This window comes from Schistocerca americana, chromosome 4 (assembly GCF_021461395.2).
Source record: "Schistocerca americana isolate TAMUIC-IGC-003095 chromosome 4, iqSchAmer2.1, whole genome shotgun sequence".
Lineage (NCBI taxonomy): Eukaryota > Metazoa > Arthropoda > Insecta > Orthoptera > Acrididae > Schistocerca > Schistocerca americana.
The window spans coordinates 243,171,696-243,194,128 of NC_060122.1; the positions used below are offsets into that span (position 1 = coordinate 243,171,696).

At 40.6% G+C, this 22,433-nt stretch overlaps 1 protein-coding gene across 3 annotated transcripts in view; it reads left to right on the top strand.

Moving 5' to 3' along the window:
• The first annotated feature begins 436 nt into the window (after positions 1 to 436).
• Positions 437 to 22,433, top strand: part of LOC124613134 (FHF complex subunit HOOK interacting protein 2A-like) — a 196,579-nt gene continuing 174,582 nt past the window's right edge. The window contains exons 1-2 of one of the 3 annotated variants that reach the window (XM_047141750.1): positions 437 to 717; positions 812 to 1,063. In XM_047141750.1, coding sequence (XP_046997706.1) covers positions 965 to 1,063 — 99 coding nt within the window. In that variant the 5' untranslated portion in view covers positions 437 to 717; positions 812 to 964. Of the gene's footprint in view, positions 718 to 811; positions 1,064 to 1,150; positions 1,275 to 22,433 lie in introns of those variants that run through there. The other 2 variants (XM_047141751.1, XM_047141752.1) reach the window with 2 other exon arrangements.

Consider the following 22,433-nt stretch of genomic DNA (forward strand, 5'->3'; position numbering starts at 1 on the left):
GAAGCCAACCCTTGCACACTCGCTGTACGTGTAACACAAGGCGCTGTATGCGTAACAGGCCGAGAAAATCCCAAGCAGTTCGCCAGGAAGTCACGAGAGGGTGTTAGATGCATTCAGCGGCCGCCCATTTCCTCTGCAGGCGTGGGGGAAAATGGTAATAACTCCACTTCTAGGGCGAGTAGAACAATAATTCAAAGTTTACATTAAAGAGGAATGTTCCAATTAATTTTCGGTAGCAAAAAAAAAAAAATCGTAATTTTTTGGATTTGACCACCTCCGGCTCCCGTTAATGAGGATCATAATTAGCTGTTAGTTTGGAAAACCTGAACAAATTCTCATTAGGGAGCGTGGACAATGCTAGAAATGTTGCTACCGAAAACCCGTACGTAACAAAGATTGCACAACACCGAAGTTTGCAGAGAGCCACCTTACCACGTATGACATTCGTAAACACTTTTTGTATGTATCGCGCACGCGCAGTGTTCAAACGTGTGAGATGTGTTACGCTGTGTAGGTTTTAGGTTTAGTCGAAGTAGATGTGATATTTGACATGAAAGAAATGTTATTGTCGGATTTTTTCTGTTGTGATCGATGGTAGTACGCTTTTGAGTTAGTTGTGAAATCGGAAAAGTCATAAAGTGATGAGCATGCCTATACCTATTTGTTGCAACAATGTTTAAAAGATTGTCAGCAGCTGTTCATAATGCAGTGGAAAGCGTAAGTACCCATACTCGTTTTGTCTTTTGTGCACCGCTAAATCACATATGTACTGCAGCTACTACCACAAACTTTGTGCGTACATGCCGTGCAGGCTGTTCAAAAGAGGCTGATTATACCTGAATGAAACCACGAAATGCATGGAACAGACTACGTTCACAATATTGGCGCTTCCCCATTCGCCGTTTTGAAATTACCTGACGCAGACAAGTTGTATAACAACAACTTACGACAAGGGTACCGCTAAATGATTACGAAGGACTCACTCACTGTATCGTGTTCCGCAAATGACGTCATGAAGGAGAGCCTTGAGAGACATGGAACGAGTGAAGTTATACATCAACAGGTAGAATCAGCCGCTACAGGCAGCTGTTGCTAATATAACAATAATTGATATTAAATTACTTAGTTCCCCACCCCTTTCCTTTTGCAGTTTTCTCAGTTTGTTTTACCAGTGGTGCTGACCTACTCCATTGATGTGACAATCTGTAACACAACACACTGTAGCAAAATAACAAAGTTGCTGCTGTTTTCATTGGCAATGAATTGCAGCTCAGGTAGACATTGTTCTATCACCAGAGAAGTATTCTTCAATACAGTACAAAGATTGCTCTTTTAATATACACAAAATTTTAGTTATAAATTGAAGCAGTGGGACTGACTGAAATCCTTAGGTGGAGTGTTAAATAATTTGAGCACCATTATTGGGAAGCTGTTCTGCATCTTAGTAAATCGAAATGTTGTCCTGTCTATACTGTATTTATAGCGATCCTGTCTATACTGTCTTTATAGCGAGTGGTGTGTTGATGAACTTTATTTCTCTTTCTGCAGATCTCAGGATTTATCTTATGTGGACAGGGAACTGCAAATACATTAACAGTAAACGGCCTGCAGAATGGCCCCACAGTAACAGGCCATAGTTGTGCAGCTGTGGAATATTGCATAGTAGGCATATACTGTTAGTGGGTACTGTTATGGTATGACACTTTTTAGTTTCCTCAAGAGGTGTACAACCAGTGCGAGTTTGGAACATTCATGTTCAGTGTGTTGTTGCCAGGTTAATATGGTATCAATTAAAAAGCCCAGAAGCTTAACAGCTGCTTTGTCACCCAGTGTCCCAGCATCACTGAGGCTGCATATCATATTCTTGTTTTCTGTCTTCATTAATTTTATCTTGTTTGTGACTAATCAGATCTTGGTTTCACTGAATAGGACTTCTGCTTGTTGAATAACCTGAAATACATTCTCTCCCTTTGAGAATAAAGTTGAATCATCTGCAAACTGCAAGGAGTGCCCATTGGAGCCTATGTTACCAAAAATAATAACAACAAGCCCCTATTACACATCCCTGTGACCTTGCATTTTAACTTCATTTCACCTACATGTGCCCTTTGCACTGATACAGACATCATCTGTTATTTGGATAGGATTCAAGAGTTTGTGGAACAGCTCCCCCAATACCATATGATTTTAGTTTGCTGTGCAGGGCCTTATGTGGGATACAGTTAAATGCCTTACTAAGGTCACAGAGTACCAGTGCTATAGAGTCTCTATCTTCAAAACCATGATTTATATTTGTAGCTAAGTGAAGTACTTAGTGCTGTTGTAGTTGACTTGCCATTCCCAAAGCCGTGCTGTGTGCCATAAAAGGGGTTATTTCCTTCAAAATAACTTAATAGCTGATTTTTCATTATGGAGTCAAATCACCTTAACAGGATCCAATATTATAGATGTAGGCCTGTAGCTTGACACTTCATGTTGATTACAGTTTTTGTAAACTGATAGTGTGCATGCTGCTTTCAGGAAGTTGGGAAATTCCCTGTTATGGAAGCATCTATTTATTATTACTGAAAATGGTTAAGCAATTTTGCAGATTATAGTTTTTATTATCGTACAGGGCATGCCATTAATAACAGAGCTCTGTGAGTGTTTGTAGTATTTTACTATTTTAATTGTGTCTTTTGGAAACACACTTTCACATTACCACACTGCATTTATTTCCAAATTTCACAGCAACTGCAGGATCTCCTCCAAAGTCAGTAGTTCTTCACCTAATGTGCTTCCCACTGTATTTATAAAATACTCATTAAATTTAACTGGACTGCAAGAGGTGGGCTTTTGCCTGTGTTCAGTAACCAGATCCCATACTGACTTGTAAGGATTGTGAGCTTCTTCAATAAATGTGCCATTGCTTTCCTTTTTTGCTGTGTCTACTTCTTTTCTGTACAGCATTTTGGCCCATAAATAATTGAGGTATACTCTTCCTTAATGCCAATGTCTTCAGTGGCTTGGACTTATGATGCATTGTATTTTAGCTAACCTATTAGTATATCAGCTCTTACTCTGACAGTTTTCTGTTTGTATTTTTATTTGGCAGTTTAATATCTCTTGGGTTTTAGTGGAAAATTTTCATCAAATTTGGTCTGAAGAGTCTGGAACATGGAAATGAATGGATCATTTGGTGCCAATTCTTCATAATTTGATGCTAATTTGTAAAAGGCACTGTAGTTTTGAAATCATCTAAATTGTTCTTTGTAATAACCTTACTTCTTAAGACATAATTTGAATGCCATCTGGAAATTTGTTAGGTACTTCCCAAGTTTGTCCGTAGCTTTATGATCACTGCACTGTGATCAAGAAGCAGAGGGTCAACCACATTTACCTTGTAGTCCCAACTACTTAGGTCTGTGACAGCTGTAACAAGATAGACATCTACTCTTGTTAGTAGATAACTTGCCACAAATAGTACATAGCTGCTTAATAATTTCATAAAAGCTGTCTTTGTCACTACCTTCCCCAATATGGATGTTGAATGGAAGCCCCAAAGCAGCCAGTTCTAGGTCCAGGTCCACACAGAAGTTATTTGTGTCAATTTTCTTGTCACTGATCTTAGTATTTGCGTGTATAGACACACCACTACGCATAGAAGTTTCTCTACACTATTTTGTTTTATTTATTTATTTCATTCGTGTTCTGTAGACCCATTAGCGATAAATCGCTTGGGTGTAGAACGTGTCATTTACATAGATTTGATACATTTGTTTATAATAATAGGTTGTACAATGAGTAATATATTACATAGAAAAAATGTTTACAAGGATTGTTTTTTTGTAAAAAGTTACAAATTGCATTGAACAGACTTACAATAGATCAAAATCCATTCATATATTCTCATATATAAATTTGTCCAGTGAGTAAATGGTTTTACTTAGAAGATACTGTTTAAGTTGATCTTTAAAAGTAGATGGATCAGTAAATGACATTTTTATTGCCTGAGGGAGAGCATTAAATATTTTTATGCAAGAGTAGTGTACTCCTTTTTGCACTATACTTAGATTCTTTTGTTCAAGATGTAGATCATTTAAACCTAGTGTCATAGTTATGATACATGTTGTTCATTTCAAAAAAGGGAATGGTTTTTACACAAGAAACACATGAGAGAGATACTGTTGTGAGTATTCTCAGTTCTTGGAAGAGTTTCCTGCAGGAATGTCTGTAATTGACACCACACAGAATCCTAATGACTCTTTTCTGGGCTATGAGGATTTTGTTTGCCTTTGACTGGTTTCCCCAGAATATAATTCCATAGGCCTTCAGGGCATGAAAATTACCAAAATAGGCAGCTTTCAAAGTATATGTCACTGAAGGAAGCAATCGCACGAATAGCGTAAATTGCCGAGCTTAGTTTTTTTTATATAGGTAAGGAATGTGTAAGGACCAATTTAGATTGCTATTAACAACTAGACCCAGGAACTTTGTTGACTCCACTCTTGCTAAATTCCCATAATTGTATTTAACATTAATCTCACCTTCGATATTTTGACTTGTATGGAATTGAATCAATTAGAGGTAAACCAGTTAAAGGTCTCCTGAAAAATTTGCATTTACAGTGATCTCAAGATTAGTATTTGTTGAATTGTCTACCAGAATCGTTGTGTCATTGGCAAACAAAGTTAATTTTATCTTAGCCCTAGTACACATTGGAAGGTCATTTATGAAAATAAGGAAAAGTAGAGGACCCAGAATAGAGCTCTGTGGGAGTCCACATTTTATTGTGCCCCAAGAAGAGGACACTGGTTCCCCATTAGTGTCGTTTACCATTACTTTCTGTTTCTGGTCCTTTAAATAGGAGGCAAGCCACATCCCTGCTTCTCCAGTTAACCCATAGAATTCTGCTATTCTCAAAAAAATCTCATGGTTCACACAATCGAATGCCTTAGAAAGGTCACAAAAAATTCCAGTTGGAGACATTTTATTATTGATTGATTCAAGAATTGCATTGGTGAAATAATATATTGCATCTTCTGTTGAGATGTTTTTCTGGAAACCAAATTGACTTTTATTGCGAATATTGTATTTACTAAGATGTTCAAGAATCCTTCTGTGTACAAGTTTCTCGAGAATCTTGGAGAAAAAAGTTAAGAGTGAAATAGGACGATAATTGGTTACTTCGTTTCTGTCACCTTTCTTGTACAATGGTTTCACCACTGCATATTTAAGTCTATCAGAGACAATTCTAGTCTCAGTGATTCATTAAAGATGTGGCACAGGACTTCACAAATGGAAATGTGTGTGTGTTTCAACACTTTGATGGAAATACCATCAATATCAGTTGAGTTTTTGTTTTTCATGGTCCTTATCATCATCTTAATTTCCTCAACAGTGACAGGAGGCATGCTAATGTGGGGTGTTGCACTAAGTCCACTTCTTTGTAAAAGATTCGGAGTCTCATTTATAGAACCATTACACCCTATTTTATCCGCTGCAGTCAAAAAATGCTTGTTGAAAATTTTTGCAACATTTTCACCTTTATCAGTGATATTCCCATTATGTCTAACTTCAATATTTTCTGCATCGTTTGAGTAACTACCAGTTTCTCTTTTAATAATACCTCAGATGGTTTTTATTTTGTTGCCAGAATTGTCTATTTCTGATTTGATGAACATACTTTTTGCCTTTATCAGAGCTTCATTTAAGATCTTGCAGTACCTTTTATAATTAGCTCTTATATCAGGATCATTTGTATTTCTGAGAGAAACATAAAGCAGTCTTTTAGTCCTACATGATGTTTTTATTCCTTTTGTGAGCCACTGTTTGCTGTTATGGCTCTGGTACTTGTTCTTTGCAGTTCTTAGAGGGAAGATAGCTTCAAAGTGTCACATAAATTCCTTTATAAATAGGTTAAATTTGTCATTGACTTTCAGTGCTCTATGCATTCACCACTTCCAGATATCCAGTATTCCCTCTTAGTATTGTGTTTCTGTTTGTGCTATCCAGTGTCCACATATGTATGTAATACATCAGATATCACTTGCTCAGCAAACTGAGATAATGTATCAAGTTTTGCCATATGGTACTGCAGCCATGACAGTAGTAGCGAGACAGATAACATAAAATTCAAATCACTGGCTACTAACAGTAGCTAAAAAGTGGGGCCAAAATTTCCATCAAAAGAAGGTCCAATAAACTTACTTAGACGGCAAGCATACTAGACCAACAGATATCAGTATTTCTGCTAGAGAAATCACAAAAATTAGGTTATGGAAAAGTAGTAACTCTTCTGGCTATGATGGTATTTCAGCCAAATACTAAAATCTTGTGCCGACTTGGTACCAATAGCACTACCCTAGAGGTACCTTTGTAACCAGTCAAGGACTGTAGTAAAGAAAGTGAAGTCATATGGTATGGTTAGCTGGAAGACAGCAAGTGGTAGGTTCAGCTGCCTAAGTGGAAGGGTTTTCTTATTTCATGCACAATGGCATGAGAGTTGTCTTTTAAGTGCATCTGTTGAGAGTATGTGACTGCAATGAGTATATGTACAACATAATGTCATAGTTCTGTTGTACGATGATGAGAGAGAGCAGAGGGTGTCATTCCATGTCAAATCATACAAGCCATGGCACCTATGTATGCGGAAACATGTTAAAACTTTGTATCCTTGTTTGATGTATAATGTGATGGATTTTGGCCAATTTTTGTAATAATAACGTAATTGTATTCATAGTAATGAACTGAAATGTAATGTGCTGTACAATTTATATGAAAACTCTACAACTAGTTTAAATGACCACAGTTCTCATATAAATTATTGTAAAATTATGGAACGTGTACTGAACATTTTTGTTCAGGAGAGCGCATGGTGAGTTGTGATTGCCTGTGTTGGTATACATGCCAAACATTATGTATATGTTAAAATGTGTCTTATCACTATGTAGCTCTAAGCCCTTCATATATGTCATTCACCAGAATCTAATCACTGCAGGTGAACAGCCTCAGCTTTACAGCCACTTTGGCTTATAATAAGTCAACTGCCAGTTAATTTTACAATAAAACCACAAACCACTTAGCAAAACTGTGATCCATAATGTGTGTCATTGCACATTCATTTACCCTTAAATAAGGACCATTTTGCTTCCAGCAATTTTGGGAGAGACCTGACTTATAGTTGTCGTGTCATTGTGTTGATTTTTACTTGACATAAAATGTGGGAGAATGGAACATTACAAGTGTTGTTTTCAGACCAATAAAGGGTGTGGTAGATATGTAATAAGACTCAGTCTAGAAAAACAAATTTATTGATCCAATTTGTACAAAACGTTAATATTCTTCAAAGTACTCGCCTTGGGCGTCGACACAATGTTGCCAGCGCGTTTTCCAAGCTTCATAGGCCCCACTGTAGTCCGTTTGAGTTATCCCAGTTAGTGCCTTCGTGACAGCATGTTGGATGTTCGGAATATCGTCGAAACGATGACCCTTCAGGCATCTTTTGACCTTCGGAAATAGGAAGAAATCAGGAGGACTCAAGTCAGGGCTGTATGGTGGCTGTGGCAAAACTTCAACTCCCAATTCGGGTCAAGTAGGAGGTCACGAGGAACGCTGTGTGCGCCGGAGCGTTGTCGTGGTGGAGACGCCAGCGTTGAGCAAGTTCCTGTCGCTTCCGTTTGACGGCTCTGTGCAATCGCTGAAGGACTTCTTTGTAGAATTCGGCATTGACAGTCTTCCCCTGAGGGACAAACTCTTTGTGAATTAACTCCCGCTTGTCGAAAAACACAATCAGCATTGTCTTGATGCGGGACTTTGACATTCTTGCTTTCTTCGGCCGCCGGGATGCCGGTGTGTGCCACTCCGAGCTCTGGGCTTTCGTCTCTGGGTCGTACTGGAATGTCCACGATTCGTCGCCTGTTACTACTTTGTCTAAAAAGTGTGGATTATTTTCCAAATCATTCAATGTCTCACGGCAAACGTCCACTCGTTGCTTTTGTTCGGCGGTGAGCACTCGGGGGAACCAATTTTGCGCAAACTTTCCTCATCATCAAATCTTGCGTAACAATTTGGTGAACCGTAAATTTATTCACGGAGATCTCATCGGCGATCATTTTGAGACTTAAACGACGGTCGGAGTCCAGGAGTTCTTTCACTTTGGCCACCGTTTCATCCACACGACTCGTTGAAGGGCGTCCAGATCGTTCCATGTCTTCAACGGATTCCCTCCCGTTTTTAAATTCATTAAACCACCGGAACACTTGAGCTCTTGATAGGGAGTCTTCTTTGTAGGCCTCCGTAATCATAGCAAAAGTTTCCGAAGCAGTTTTGCCCAAGCGAAAGCAAAATTTGATTGCATACCGCTGTTCTATCGAGCGATCCATCTTCAGCGTTTTCACAAGTGTCACGGGCACACAAACAACGTAATACGCGAAGCTCGATCCTCACTGCACCAGAGCTCCAACGCGACTGCGAACCGGTTCTATTGTTAGCTCAGATCCCCCACCACGTGACGTACAGGTGGAGACCGCCCTGCGAGCGACTGGGGCGCCGCGCGGCGGCCAGTCTCATTACTTATCTACCACGCCCTGTAAAAGGATGATGAAGGCCCCTGTGGATGCATGTTGTGTCAGGTTTTCTTGACAAAACTGAAAAACGTGTGCAGCACTAAGTATTTGCCCATGAAACAATCTTTACAGACCTGCTTATGTAAAAAAAAAAAATTCTTGCAGGTTTGTACTGTGCAGCACAACCATCTGTGAAATATTCAGTATCACTTATAGGCAATTCAAGATCTTGTTTCAAGAACTGCAATACAGTCTTCTACATTTGATGAACCATGTCCACATCATGCTCTAAATCATCAGAAACAATGCAAAGGCTTTTAGATTGCAAACTTTGGTGTTCCTTATAGTACACACAAATTGTGTGAAGAGACAACTGTTGTCATTCCAGCAATAACCTTGAGCTTTGTCTTGCACAACAAAGCTGAAATTTTCACTGAAACCCATCAACATTGAAACAGACCCTTCTTGAAGAGTTTCTGTTCTCATTTAAAATAATTACACTGATATTTTGTGATGAAGGGATGAGCTGCAAGTTTCTCTATCTTCTGTACCAGCAACTCACAAATTTCTGACAATGTGCTTACTTGAAGAACCAAATTCATCCTGTCTGTTGAAATCCACTGGTTGTATTGAACTCTTTCAGCAGGCTCAAAAGCTTCCACATGATTTTGCAGGTATCTCTGAAGTAGGGACGTAGGAAGACGTGTGTCACAGAGACGAAGGATACAGGTTCTGTGATTAATGTTGCAAATTATTACTCCTATTTGATCTTGGTACCATTTTTTTAAGATTAATTTCACGTATTGGCAACTGATAAGTTTGATGAATGATACAGAATGAGTATCAATTCTTAAAATCAGTCATTACTGTTGATGTGCATTTTTCAAGATGCTCACTTTGTCTTTCTTTCCTGCCATTATTCTAGAGTGTTCATCAAGCAAATAGAATTTTTTTTACTCTATCAGTTGTTTCCTATGGTACTGTCTTTCCCCTTTTCTGTTCAGGCAGTGATAAAATTCCCTTTTGTTTCAAAAGAGTACTTACCTGATGTACCAACATTTCACATACTTTTTATCAAGTCCAAGTCTCTAGCACAAGAGTCAAAAGTTGAATTTTTTCTTGATTATTGCAGTGTTTCATTTTCTCTTTTATTTGTTCCATTAATTTATCAAAATGAATTACTTTCTATCCATGCTCATAATTTTCATGTTCATATATTTCTCTTCCAATTCAACATCGTACACACGTGGAAGCTTATTTTGTAATGCCTCCGTTACAGGATTCCAATTTAGGTTTGACTATTGCAGCCCTCCTGTGACGAGAAACAGAATGCAATTTAGCTGAAGACAGTCCCAAATATTTTAAACTTGTGACTAGCTTTTTTTTTTCCCTAGAGACTGAATAGTCACATATCTAGTTTCACTGATGTCCTCTGAACAAGTTCCTTCATTCCCTTTCTTATATTCTGCAACATTCGTTCTACAAATTTGGCATAACTTTGCACCAGGAATGATAGAAAGTCCTTTCTCTTTTAGTTCCTTTGCTTGCTGTAATTTCACTTCAGGAAAATCAGACGTCACTTTATTTTTGTGAAACTCAAAGTGTCAACGCATCTGTTTTTATGTAGTGAGACTCTTACTAAATATATTCCATTGTGTTTAGAACACTTGATGTAAAGGCAAAGATACACCACCACTATGCCATAACAGTAACTCCTGCTCTTCTTCAGTTAGGTCAGAAATACTTGTCAGGGAACGATCACATTCATCTGCATTGTAACTTGTATGAGAAAATTCTCTAGATGAGCAGCTCTCCATTATTTAACCTAGAAAAATGGGAATATTATAGTCTCAATTTAGTAAAATAATATGCCAGTAATTTTTTCGATCTGTTAATGAAAGGTTTGAAGTATTTGAAATTATGTATACCTACAATACTGCTCAAATCTTTCCATAAACTCACTAATGTATAGGGATGTTGTGAGCATTCATGACTTTCACAGGACAAAGAATGCTTAAAATGACAAAGGAATGTTGCCATATCAAAGGGAACAAAAGGCAGGCAAAAATATTGTAAATTGAAAACAATAAAAAAATCCCCTAAACTTCATAGTGGAGGTGCTTTATTATTATTATTATTATTATTATTTGTTGTTGTTAATGGTGGTGGTGGTGTGTGTGTGTGCGTGCGCGCCCGCTGTTGGTAGATATTTTCTCCCAGTGAAACAGTTCCAATATTTTCAGAATATAGAAAGTTTTATTTACATCACTCTTTATATTTAATTTGTTTTTAAATTTTTATGTGCATCACTGTTTATATTTCTTTGTTTATATAAGAGACTTGTGCTTTCTTGACTCATGATAATACAATTTAAATAAACTACTCTAAACCGATGGAAACCACTGAAAATTAGGAATTGTTGTCTTTTGGAATATACATTACAGCTTTTAAGTAAAACTGGAAAGTTTTGACAGTTAAACATCTTTAACTCAGCAGTTATTAACATTAAATCAGAGTAAGTAATATCAAGATGTGAATTAAATATTGATTTCATTGTATGTTGCCCACAAATGGTTTACTGCCGTCAACTGTTTTTTATCAAAGCATTTTCAGTATTGTCTTTTATTTCTCTTAAACAATTGTCATTTCTATTGTGTCTACTTTGGTTCTTAATGACCTTCTAAAAGTTTGAACAAAATCCTAAAGTCGGAGAAAAATAAATTAATTTGGAGGCAATCATTTTATGTCATCTTTATAAAAACAAGCAATGTAAGACAAAAGAAATGAATGTCTCTAAACTTAATGGTGTCACTTCCAAACATAACACTATCCTCTCATTTGGAAAAAATAAAAAAAGGTCAATAACCTACTGCAAAAATTATAGAAACTATTACATTATGTTCTCAATGACAGATAAAGCTTTCGACAATATGGTCACAAAATTCCTCAATTTATTCTTATTATAGCACAGCAATCATTTAACCAAATTTTGGAATCTGTCACAGGGATTCCTAAACTTTCACCACACAAAATTTGAAAGTTTTCTGTGGGGGTAATATTTCATTTTCTTAAATTTCTAGATGATTTGACATGGAATGACCTGCGGGATAAAAACCAGTGCTGGCAAATAGCCTAATCCTCCTGAACAGCACAAATGGGTCCCCATGCTTATGCCTCAGTCTGACAGATGGATCACAATTAACAGTTTCACATGTTCTCACTCTATGAGACTATGGAGGTATTGGGTATTTAATCCAGGATAATGGCCCGAAGTTCAATGATCAGGAACTATACACCATCATATCTCCTGCCCTTGTCAGTCAAACACCAGCAATGAAAATTTCTCCCAACACCAGGATTCAAAATGACCACCTCCACACAGAGCTCCATCATGTATGTGTGCATCAGTGATCTCAGCTAAATATGCAGGAATTTATGCAATAGTAACACCCATTTTTGAAAGTGGGTATCAGCAAATAACATTAATTGTACACCCCTATCCCCCTTTCCAGATTTCTCTCTTTGACAATAGCAATTTAAACCACTGACTTTGGTTTGCATAAAGGCTTCTCTACTCAAAAAACAATTTGCCTAATATGATCTCACGATATTTTTTTCTGTTGTAAACCTGAACAAGACAAATTACCAACTGGCATTTTATGTGATCTTGGCAAGGTTGTAAAGTAGCATGCAACTAAAATTGTTCCATTTGTATTGCTGGAGTCTTATTTTAACAACAGGAAACAGAGAATCCCATTGACACATCATAAAACAGAGATATGTAGATGTAGTACAGACATGGGAATGATCACATATGCTGTCCCACAAGGTTTGCTGCTTGGTCCACTTCCGATTTTGACCAATAGAAATGATTTGCAGGGGACATCAAAGGAATTTTTAAAAACGGTGATGTGCACTGAAGACACAAATATCCTGACAAAAGGCACAAACCTATCTCTGCCAGACACATCCAGTACAGTAACACAACAGGCTCATAACTGTTTAACCTTTAATCCAACAAAGGCTCAAGTTAAGCAATTACAAACAAATCAAAAATACTTACTTACAGATAAATCAAAAAGACTTACATGTATGAAAAGTTGATGTTACTGGGCACATGTTTGATGAGATGCCATATGTGGCGTTCTTAGTCATCCAGATTGATATTAAGCCAAAGTAGCACCAGTGCGTGGATAAGTTTAAACCAAAATGTTCACTTCTGCTAGCTACACACTGGAAATCTCTCTCAATGTGATAACCTGAGTTTTGAGACTTATACATGATTTCACTCAAATTATCCAATAGTACAATCTTGTAGGGCAACACAACATACGTCAAAAAGTCTTTTCTACAGAAATGTACAATGTGGTTAGCAACATGGGTGATTCTACAATGCACTGTGCAATTCATAACGATACTAGAAGGAAAAACAATTTCCCTATCCACTGTTAGTGGGGAAGTTTTTATATATCAATATCAGGCGGTACACAAAAACAGTGCCATTTAATCTTCAAGTAACGCAGAAACACAATGTGTAAAATATGTCGAAAATAGTGTGCATGTATTATGATCGAAACTAAATCGGTAAACTTCGCAAATCTGAGGCAAAATCCATATGCAAGATTGGAGGACATCACAGAAGCAGCAATTACCACTATTACTAATCAGAATAGTAGTAAAAAACCTGCAAAACCATCAGGTCACGAAGATCCAAATACTGCTGTAGTGGCAACCAGCTGAAGTGTAACCAACGTGTGCATCAGTGAAACAAGATCCATTGTTGTAAACACACAATACATAGGCATTAACAAGTAGCTGGACATAAACTCTACAGATGATGAAAATACAGACTGGCATCAAGTGAACAACAAGCGGGGAGGGGAGGGGGGGGGGGGGGGGACAGAAGAAATTCAACTGCAGTGAAAAAACGGACTGGCCATAACCACTGCAGACACAGCAAAGGGAAATACAACTGTCATCCAAGACTGTGTTACAAAATGGAGAAGCTGGTGAAAAGATAGGCCTACTTTGAAGCCTACAATGCAAATGTTTGAAAATATCAGTACTAAAAACAGAAATGAAGTCGTTGTACGTGGTGGTGGAATGCTGTATAACAAAAAAATGGCCTGGTTCCACATTAGCAAACTGAGAGGTGGTAACACATCTGGCAATGTAACCGACTTCTTGTAGAACACTTTTCCAAGTCACAACAATATTGCAGTTGGAAAAACTGGAAATGAAGGGATTAAATAGTAGCTTCAAAAGTGTTTGGATTTCAGAATATATTCATTTCACGTGTAATAATGGCACGAACTTTTTTACTCAAAGTTTTTTTTTGCCTCGTTTTTGTCTTTGTGATAACACACAATGAATTTTTCTATACAGTACTGGAGCTATTGCTTTAAAAATGAAAAGAGCTATTGAAAATACCTATGTAATGAGGCTACATCAAATTTTGTGATATTGTTCCAGTCAGTAATAAATCACAAAGTTGAAATTTTCACTGAAATCGAGTGTTTTGTAATGACAGATCTCTACACATTTATATCTTTAACGAACAGCACCAGTCTGTGTACTACTCAGACTTACAACCAACTGTTTTCTCATCAGTGCAGTTTCCACCCTCATTCACGAAACTTCTTTTCTTAGATTGAGTGAATGAATGAGCGTATGGCATTGGTGGCCGGGAGACCCCTCGCAGGATGTTTCGGCCGCCACTTCACAAGTTCTTTAACGCCACTATGGCGACTTGAGAGTGAATGAGGATGAAATGATGATGAAAGACACTCAACACCCAGTCATCTCGAGGCAGAGAAGATCACTGACCCCGCTGGGAATCGAACCTGGGACCCTGTGCGCGGGAAGCGAGAACGCTACCGCAAGACCACGAGCTGCGGACTTTTCTTAGATGAATAACTAGGTGTGCTCTAACTTCTTCCAAACGCTTTCACTCATCATTTTGATGAATTCAGAATTTATGGCTGTCGCCTCCATTTGTTGCAAGACTCTAAAGTATATATACTACCAGGTATGTGACTCAACAACTTAAATTCAGTGTTGAAGATGGCTGTTACACAGTTCACCATAAGAAGAAACAGATCCATATTCCTGGAAACATTATATCACATGTTTTCGTGCTAGGTTGCACATTCATAGATTCATTTGGCACATTAATAAGCAAACATTGTTGCCAATTTGTGGAATTACTTAGAAAAGTCAATGCTTGGAGTCATTTGATTAAATAGGATATCCACTGTTTTGTAGATCAATTATGAAGATATCCTCAACAACTGAGAGAGTGTCATACAACAAGACTACATAATACGTACACTATGTGATCAAAAGTATCCAGACACCCCCAAAAACATACGGTTTTCATATTAGGTGCATTGTGCTGCCACCTACCGCCAGGTACTCCATGTCAGTGACCTCAGTAGTCATTAGACATTGTGAAAGAGCAGAATGGGGTGCTCCACGGAATTCACGGAATTTGAACGTGGTCAGGTTATGGGGTGTCACTTGTACGTAAGATTTCCACACTCTTAAAAGTCCCTAGGTCCACTGTTTCTGAAGTGATAGTGAAGTGGATACGTGAAGGGACACATACAGCACAAAAGCATACAGGCCGACCTCATCTGTTGACTGACAGAGACCGCTGACAGTTGAAGAGGGTCGTAATGTGTAATAGGGAGACATCTATCCAGATCATCACATAGGAGTTCCAAACTGCATCAGGATCCACTGCAGGTGTTATGACAGTTAGGTGGGAGGTGAGAAGACTTGGATTTCTTGGTTGAGAAGCTGCTCATAAGCCACACATCAAGCTGGTAAATGCCAAACGACACTTCGCTTGGTGTAAGGAGCATAAACATTGGACGATTGAACAGTGAAAAAACGTTGTGTGGAGTGATGAATCATGGTACACAATGTGGCAATCCGATGGCAGGGTGTAGGTATGGCGTATGTCTGGTGAACGTCATCTGCCAGCGTGTGTAGTGCCAAAAGTAAAATTCAGAGGTGGTGTGGTCGTGTTTTTCGTGGAGGGGGCTTGCACTCCTTGTTGTTTTGCTTGGCACTATCACAGCACATGCCTACATTAATGTTTAAGCACCTTTCTGCTTCCCACTGTGGAAGAGCAACTCAAGGATGGCGATTGCATCTTTCAACATGATAGAGCACCTGTTCATAATGCATGGCCTGTGGTGGAGTGGTTACACGACAATAACATCCCTGTAATGGACTGGTCTGCACAGAGTCCTGACCTGAACCCCATAGAACAGCTTTGGGATGTTTTGGAATGCCAATTTTGGTGCCAGGCCTCACCAATCGACATCAATATCTCTGCTCAGTGCAGCACTCCTTGAAGAATGGGCTGACATTCCCAAAGAAACCTTTCAGCACCTGATTGAAAGTACGTCTGTGAGAGTGGAAGCTGTCGTCATGGCTAAGGGTGAGCCAACACAATATTGAATTCCAGCATTTGATGGAGGGCGCCACAAACCTTTAAGTCCAGGCGTTAGAATAGGCCTGAGGTATTCCTGCCTGTCGTAAGAGGTGACTAAAAAGAGTCTCATACGTTTCAACCTTTATGTGCTGGTCCTTGTCGGGTTTGATCTCCATCTTTCTAAATTTTCCCGAAGAGTGAGCCAATTGGGGAAGGGCGCCTTGAATGGTGTATCACGTCCATCTTGCATTGAGATCTTCAGCCCACTTTCTCGTTGTTGCATTTCAATTCTGCTCATTCTCCATATCTTCAGTGACGACACCTTCGTGGGTGCGTTTTCCACCATGCACTATGCAGTGTCGTTTTCTGCGCCGACGATGACTATGGACTTCTTGGCACCTCATATCCAGCACGGTAGCCAGTTGGTTGCGGTGGAGCTGCTATGTACCCTGTTGGTTGTAGCCCCCTGACAATTCTGCTCATGCCTGCGCTGTTAACTTCCCGTGTATGCCATGGAGTAGATGACCATCTCCCTGGGGCATCAGGACTCCCGGCAATGGCCATCGTGCCAGGTGTCCCTTGCTGAGGCTGGGTGGTGCCCGTGGGGAGGGCCCCTGGTTGGAGTGGGTGGCGTGAGGGGGGATGACACGCGATGAAGCGTAGTACATCCTCTCTTGCTGATGGTCCACCGCCAGCGCTCTCTAAGCGGGCAAAGTCTAACTTCAGTGCTAAGAAATATGACCCCAAACCATTCCCCTCCCTGGCCACACTATGGGAGGAATGCAAGGCTAAGGATGGCAGTGAAGCTTATTCAACCCGGTACCTTGTATGTATGAGAGTTGATGGGGAACCTTTCATGTCCATGAAGCCTCAGTTTTTTGTGGAGCATTTGGAGGACAAGTTTGGGGAGGTGAAGGGCTTGTCCAAAATGCGCTCTGGGTCAGTCTTGATAAAAACAGCATCCTCTGCCCAGTCACAGGCATTACTCACCTGTGACAAGTTGCAGGATGTTTCTGTTACCATCACGCCCCATGAGAGCTTAAATGTGGCTCAGGGGATTATATTCCACAGGGACCTTCTTTTGCAGTCTGACAATGAGCTGTGTGCCAATTTAGAGTGGCGAGGTGTTCATTTCATCCGATGCATCCATCGGGGCCCGAGGGATAATCAGGTTGACACCGGTGCCTTCATCTTGGCCTTCGAGGGTGACGCATTGCCTGAGAGGGTCAAGGCGATGGTCTGCCGCTGTGACGTCAAGCCATATATCCCTCCCCTGATGTGGTGCTGGACGTTTGGCCATATGTCTTCCCACTGTAGTTGAAGAGTAACATGTTGGGATTGTGGATGTCCGTCACATTCCAATACTCCATGTGCCGCTCATTCCATCTGTGTCAACTGGGGAGAGCATCATTCACCTTGCTCGCCAGACTACAGGATTTTACAGAAAGGGAGGAAAATCATGGAATATGAGACCCTGGACCAACTGACCTACACTGAGGCTAAGAGGAAGTTTGAGCGCATACATCCTGTAGCTGTGACCTTCTCTTATGCCGCCGCTTTGGTTTTTTTGTTTGTTTGTTTTTCATCAATTAACGACTTATTTGACTTCCATACGCAATAATACTCTCACTTTCAACATAAATATATAACTTCTGGAAAGTCCCTCATACAGTTGAACGTCAGAAACAAATCAAATTACAATTAAAAGAAAGTTGGCTTTGATACCATAACTTTCCTTAACATAAATCGGAAAATAATTCTTGCCTATAGCAAGGTTACGTCAAGTGTTTTCAAGAGTTCTTTTTCAACTGTCTTTGTCTTAATAACAATAGTCAATGACCCAATAAGCATTATGGTTCTTCCTTACACACTCAATAAAACATCTGTGGATTGCCCGATAGGTACTTGGCAGTGGCGTTCGTCCGCCGCGTCTACTTTCTTCCCGCGACTGATTTTAAACCAGCACACACAAACGTGACGTGCAGTAGGTAGGATTGTACCATCCCACACTCATATCCAGAATATCGTGTGTTTGAGGTGGTAGAAGGCTGAGTGGTTCTAGAATTTGCACAGACATTCTCGAATCATTACACAGCGAGAGAAATCCAAAACGAAGGTCCCCAAGACAAAGAGAATTGTAGTGGCACCCACACCACCGCTACGTACAAGCTCTGCATTTGCAGATGAGGTGGAGATTCTGGCATCCACTGAGGACCTAACTCTCGCCGACCCTCAGACACGATGCATATAGACTGCTCAGGCAAAAAGTCGATGGCAGCAGGTGACCCTGAGGTGTAAACTGCCTCATTGGATGTCCCATGCCTTCCCAGTCTCACGATGCTGTCATCCTCCAGTGGAATTGCGGTGGTTTTTTCCACCACCTGGCTGAGCTACGGCAACTGTTAAGCTTTACACCTGCTTTCTGCATTGCCTTCAAGGAAACCTGGTTCCCAGCAATTCGGACCCCTGCCCTCCATGGCTGTAAGGGATATGACAGAAACCAGTGTGTCATGTGGAGTTTGTGTTTATGTCCTAAACTCAGTCTGTAGCGAAACTGTGCCCCTTTAAACCCTCTTGAAGCTGTGGCTGTCAGAATAACGACAATGCAGGAAATAACTGCTTGCAATGCATATCTTCCTCCTGATGGTACCCCTGAATGTATTATCTGCACTGATTAATCATATCCCTGAACCTTACCTACTTTTGGGAGATCTTCACGCTCATAACCCCTTGTGGGGTGGCACTGTGCTTCCTGGCCATGGCAGAGATGTCGAAAATTTGCTGTCCCAACTCGACCTCTGCCTCTTACAGGGTGTATACGACCCAGGACAACCGGGAGATCCGGGAAACACCCGGGAATTTTTTCATCTGGGCCTACCTCAAACGCTTGGGAGGGGAGGGGAGCTATCTTAGTATTGTCCTGGTCCGGAAATACCGTATATCTGGGGTTGATGCACAGAGCAGTCTGAGTTGTAGTACGGATTTCTATGGCTGGAAGCTGTCAAGTGAATTAAAATACATTCACGACATTACGGAAGGCTAAAATATATTATTAGTTTGAGATTTTATTTTATTTCCAACTTTGTTACAGTGAAGCATTAATCGCCTTGCAGAAGAATTAAGTTATTTTTTTTTTTTTTGGTTTGCTAAAGAATAAATCTTTTCCACTGAGGCAGTCAATTTATTTGACTCCACACTATTTGCTAGTTTCATCTGGTTGCTGCATTTCAAGTCCTTGTTTTTATCTTCCGGCACATGTGGCGTTATGCCATAATAAAGAACCAAACACGAGATGATACAGTACTGGTACTCCAAGAAAATTTACAACCGAATCTGGACACTTTAAGCTGAGTTACGGATTTTAGTATGGTTCACGAAATTCTGATGCTCTTGGAGTATCCTCTAATGTCCTGTTTCTTTTATGACATAATGTAAGATCTTTCAATGTTTCCTACGCCATCGTAGCTGCGCAAGCTTGGTGGCGCCTTTCATCTGGGGCTCTCTGGCAACTGCTGAAACGAACCTGTTTCTAACAAGTCGCAGGAAAATATTGCGAGTGGTTGTTTGAAAAGCACTAGTTTCAAAGTAAATTTCCTTTTACACAAGATTAACTATGTGCAATGATGTACGATGAATTTCAAAATCACAGAGCGTATAATTCTCATTTAAAAATCAACTCTTTGAAGACGACCATTTAGAAGAATTTAGAGCCCAGATCATCAGACATTTATGTCGTTGTTAAAATTTTTATTGGTACATTTGTGTGATTTATCTTAAAGTGTAACACGCGCAAAGATCTACGTTATATGTGAAAGCTTAGCTTGTCTTGCAGCTTAAGACCAATATTATAAGTGAAAGCTTTTTTTCTCTTTTTTTTTTTTTTTCTTCTTGCAGCAACACTATCTATATTAATTTAAGGTATTAACTTTTACTATTTGTGTGTTCGCGCTACTTAACAGTGATGTTGCTATTGGCTGTCTATATCACGTGTCCTATGCTCTGAATATCCGCTGTCATCGGCTTGCGAGATCAAGTGACATGAGCTATGACTGGCTTACAAAAGCTCATCGCATTCTCGATTTCAGTGCATTGGAAAGTAACATGCGGTGTTTGGTGGAATTTGAATTTATACTTTCGTAATAGGAAAGTATGCAGTGTACATGTTAGTGCGCATAAAATCTTTTCAAAATGTGTTTTTTTTTCTTGAGTTTTGTTTTCTAAAGTGCTGGGAACTTCTACGCCGCTGTATAAAATGATAACCATTCAAAGGATTGATAAGTTGTAGAGTTGGGACTAAGAGTATACTGTCACTTAATACATAAAGGTGTATTTTCACCTGGGAGAAAGTGTATTTTTAACTGGGAAATCCAGGAGATACCACACACCAGTCCCCCCCACGACCCAGTACCCCTCCAGGCCTGTTCCCCCTCCCCCCCCCCCCCCCCCCCCCACATCCCGGTTCACCCCACATCCCGGTTCACCCCACATCCCGGTTCCCCCCCACACTCTGGTCCCCCCCCCCACCCCCACGCCCCGCTCCCCCCCACGACCCGGTCCCTCACACGCCCCGGTCCCTCCCAAGCCCCGGCCCCCCCCCCCCCCCGCCGCACGGGGTCTCCCCCCCTTCCCGCACCGGCTCTGCCCCCCCCCCCACGGAGTTTCCCCCCCCTTCCCGCCCCGGATCCCCCCCCCCCCCGTCTCCCCCCCCCCCCCGCCCCCTCTCCCCCCCCCCCCCCCCTCCGCCCCGGATCCTCCACCCCTTCCCGCCCCGGCTCTCCTCCCCGCCCCGGCTCTCTCCCCTTGGCAGCTGCTGTGAATGCAGTGTCCTCTTGACCCATTAATCTGGGGGAAGAGATACTGAAAGGTCATTGTGTCCGTGACAAGAGGTGAAGTTGATTTTGATGGTGGCACTGCAAGCCATCTGGTCCTGAAAGAAGATACATGCAAGTGCCAAGTTGAGACGATCTCGCCTGGAGCCTACTGTCTGCTTTCCTTGGTGAAGTAACTGCAACACTTCTTTTTGCAAAGCTTTAGGGATAAACACGTGACTGACCGCTGTCACTCTGAACAAGAATCACATCTTTCTGTACAGCGAGGCTATGCTGACATGCAAAGTATTGGTGACTACAGAGTCCTTTATGCTATTCGCTGAGTGAGGCCACGATGTGCGAATGTACTGGAGAAAAATGTTCAGATCAGAATCAGCTTTGTGGCCTGTGCAGCTTTCTTACAGTTCAGCGGAAAAGATCTAAGCAATTCAGAATCCTGAGCATTGATGTGACAACAAGATGCAGCAGAAGCATCAGAGTCTGTGTTTGGGCCAATTGGAAGACGTGAACGCACATGCGCATTACTATGTTCAGCTGTTGGACGACATACAATCTCTTACTGGTATTGAGACAAAAACAAAGCCCACCGTTGCAGTTTTTGGGCAGTTCGTACAAGAACCGGTTTCGTCGGATGAAACAAAGACTGCAAAGGCTTGTGATCCATTGCTAAGTAGAATTTTCTGCCATACAAATAGTGGTGAAATTTGCTGACGCCATGCACCATAGCCAAAGCCTCTTTTTCAATTTGTGAATAGTAGTTACACTGAGCTTGGACAATATTTCTGATGTGAAAGCAATAGGCATACCTGTATCACCAATTCTGTGCAAAAGCATGGCACTAGTTCCGTAAGAGGAAGCATCACCTTGCAATACAACCGGTTTGTTAGGATCAAAGTAAACTAAGCATCGATTACTGAGCAATGCATCTTCAAGTTTTTAAAAAGCTACTTGGCTCTCATGTGTCCAAACAAAGGGGACATTCTTGCTACGCAATGGAGGTGCGACTTGTGCAGCAATTGGTATGAACCGAATGTAAAAGTTTATTTTCCCAAAAACTGACTGCAATTCTGTGATATTGTGAGGAACTGCCAAGTGTTGAATGGCTAACAAATGCGACTGCAGAGGATGTACTCCTTGACTGTTTGACGTGACCAAGATACTGTAGTTCAGGTTTAAAAGAATCACATTTATCCAGTCTTTAGTCCTGTCTCAGATAAATCACACAACAATGCACGTAAATTTGCAATATGTTCTTCAGGTGTACGACCTGCTATGACAATATCGTTTAAATAGTTTGAACAGTGTGGCTCGTGTGCAGTCAGCTGTTCCAAATACCATTGGAAAATGGTGGGTGCAGAAGCAAATATTCAAACAAGCTCAACTGAGTATTTATTACATACACTTTTTGAGGTTCTTCATCGAACAGTATTTGAAGACACGCGTCGCGCAAATCAATTTTATAAAAGTAGCGTCCAGTGCCTAATTTGTCCATGAGATCCTCTGGGGATGGCAGTGGATAAGTATCAGTGACTGTTTGTGGGTTGACTGTAGTCAACACAGAGGCAAATGCGACCTGCAGGTTTGGGGAGCAAAACCAATGGACTTGCCCAATGA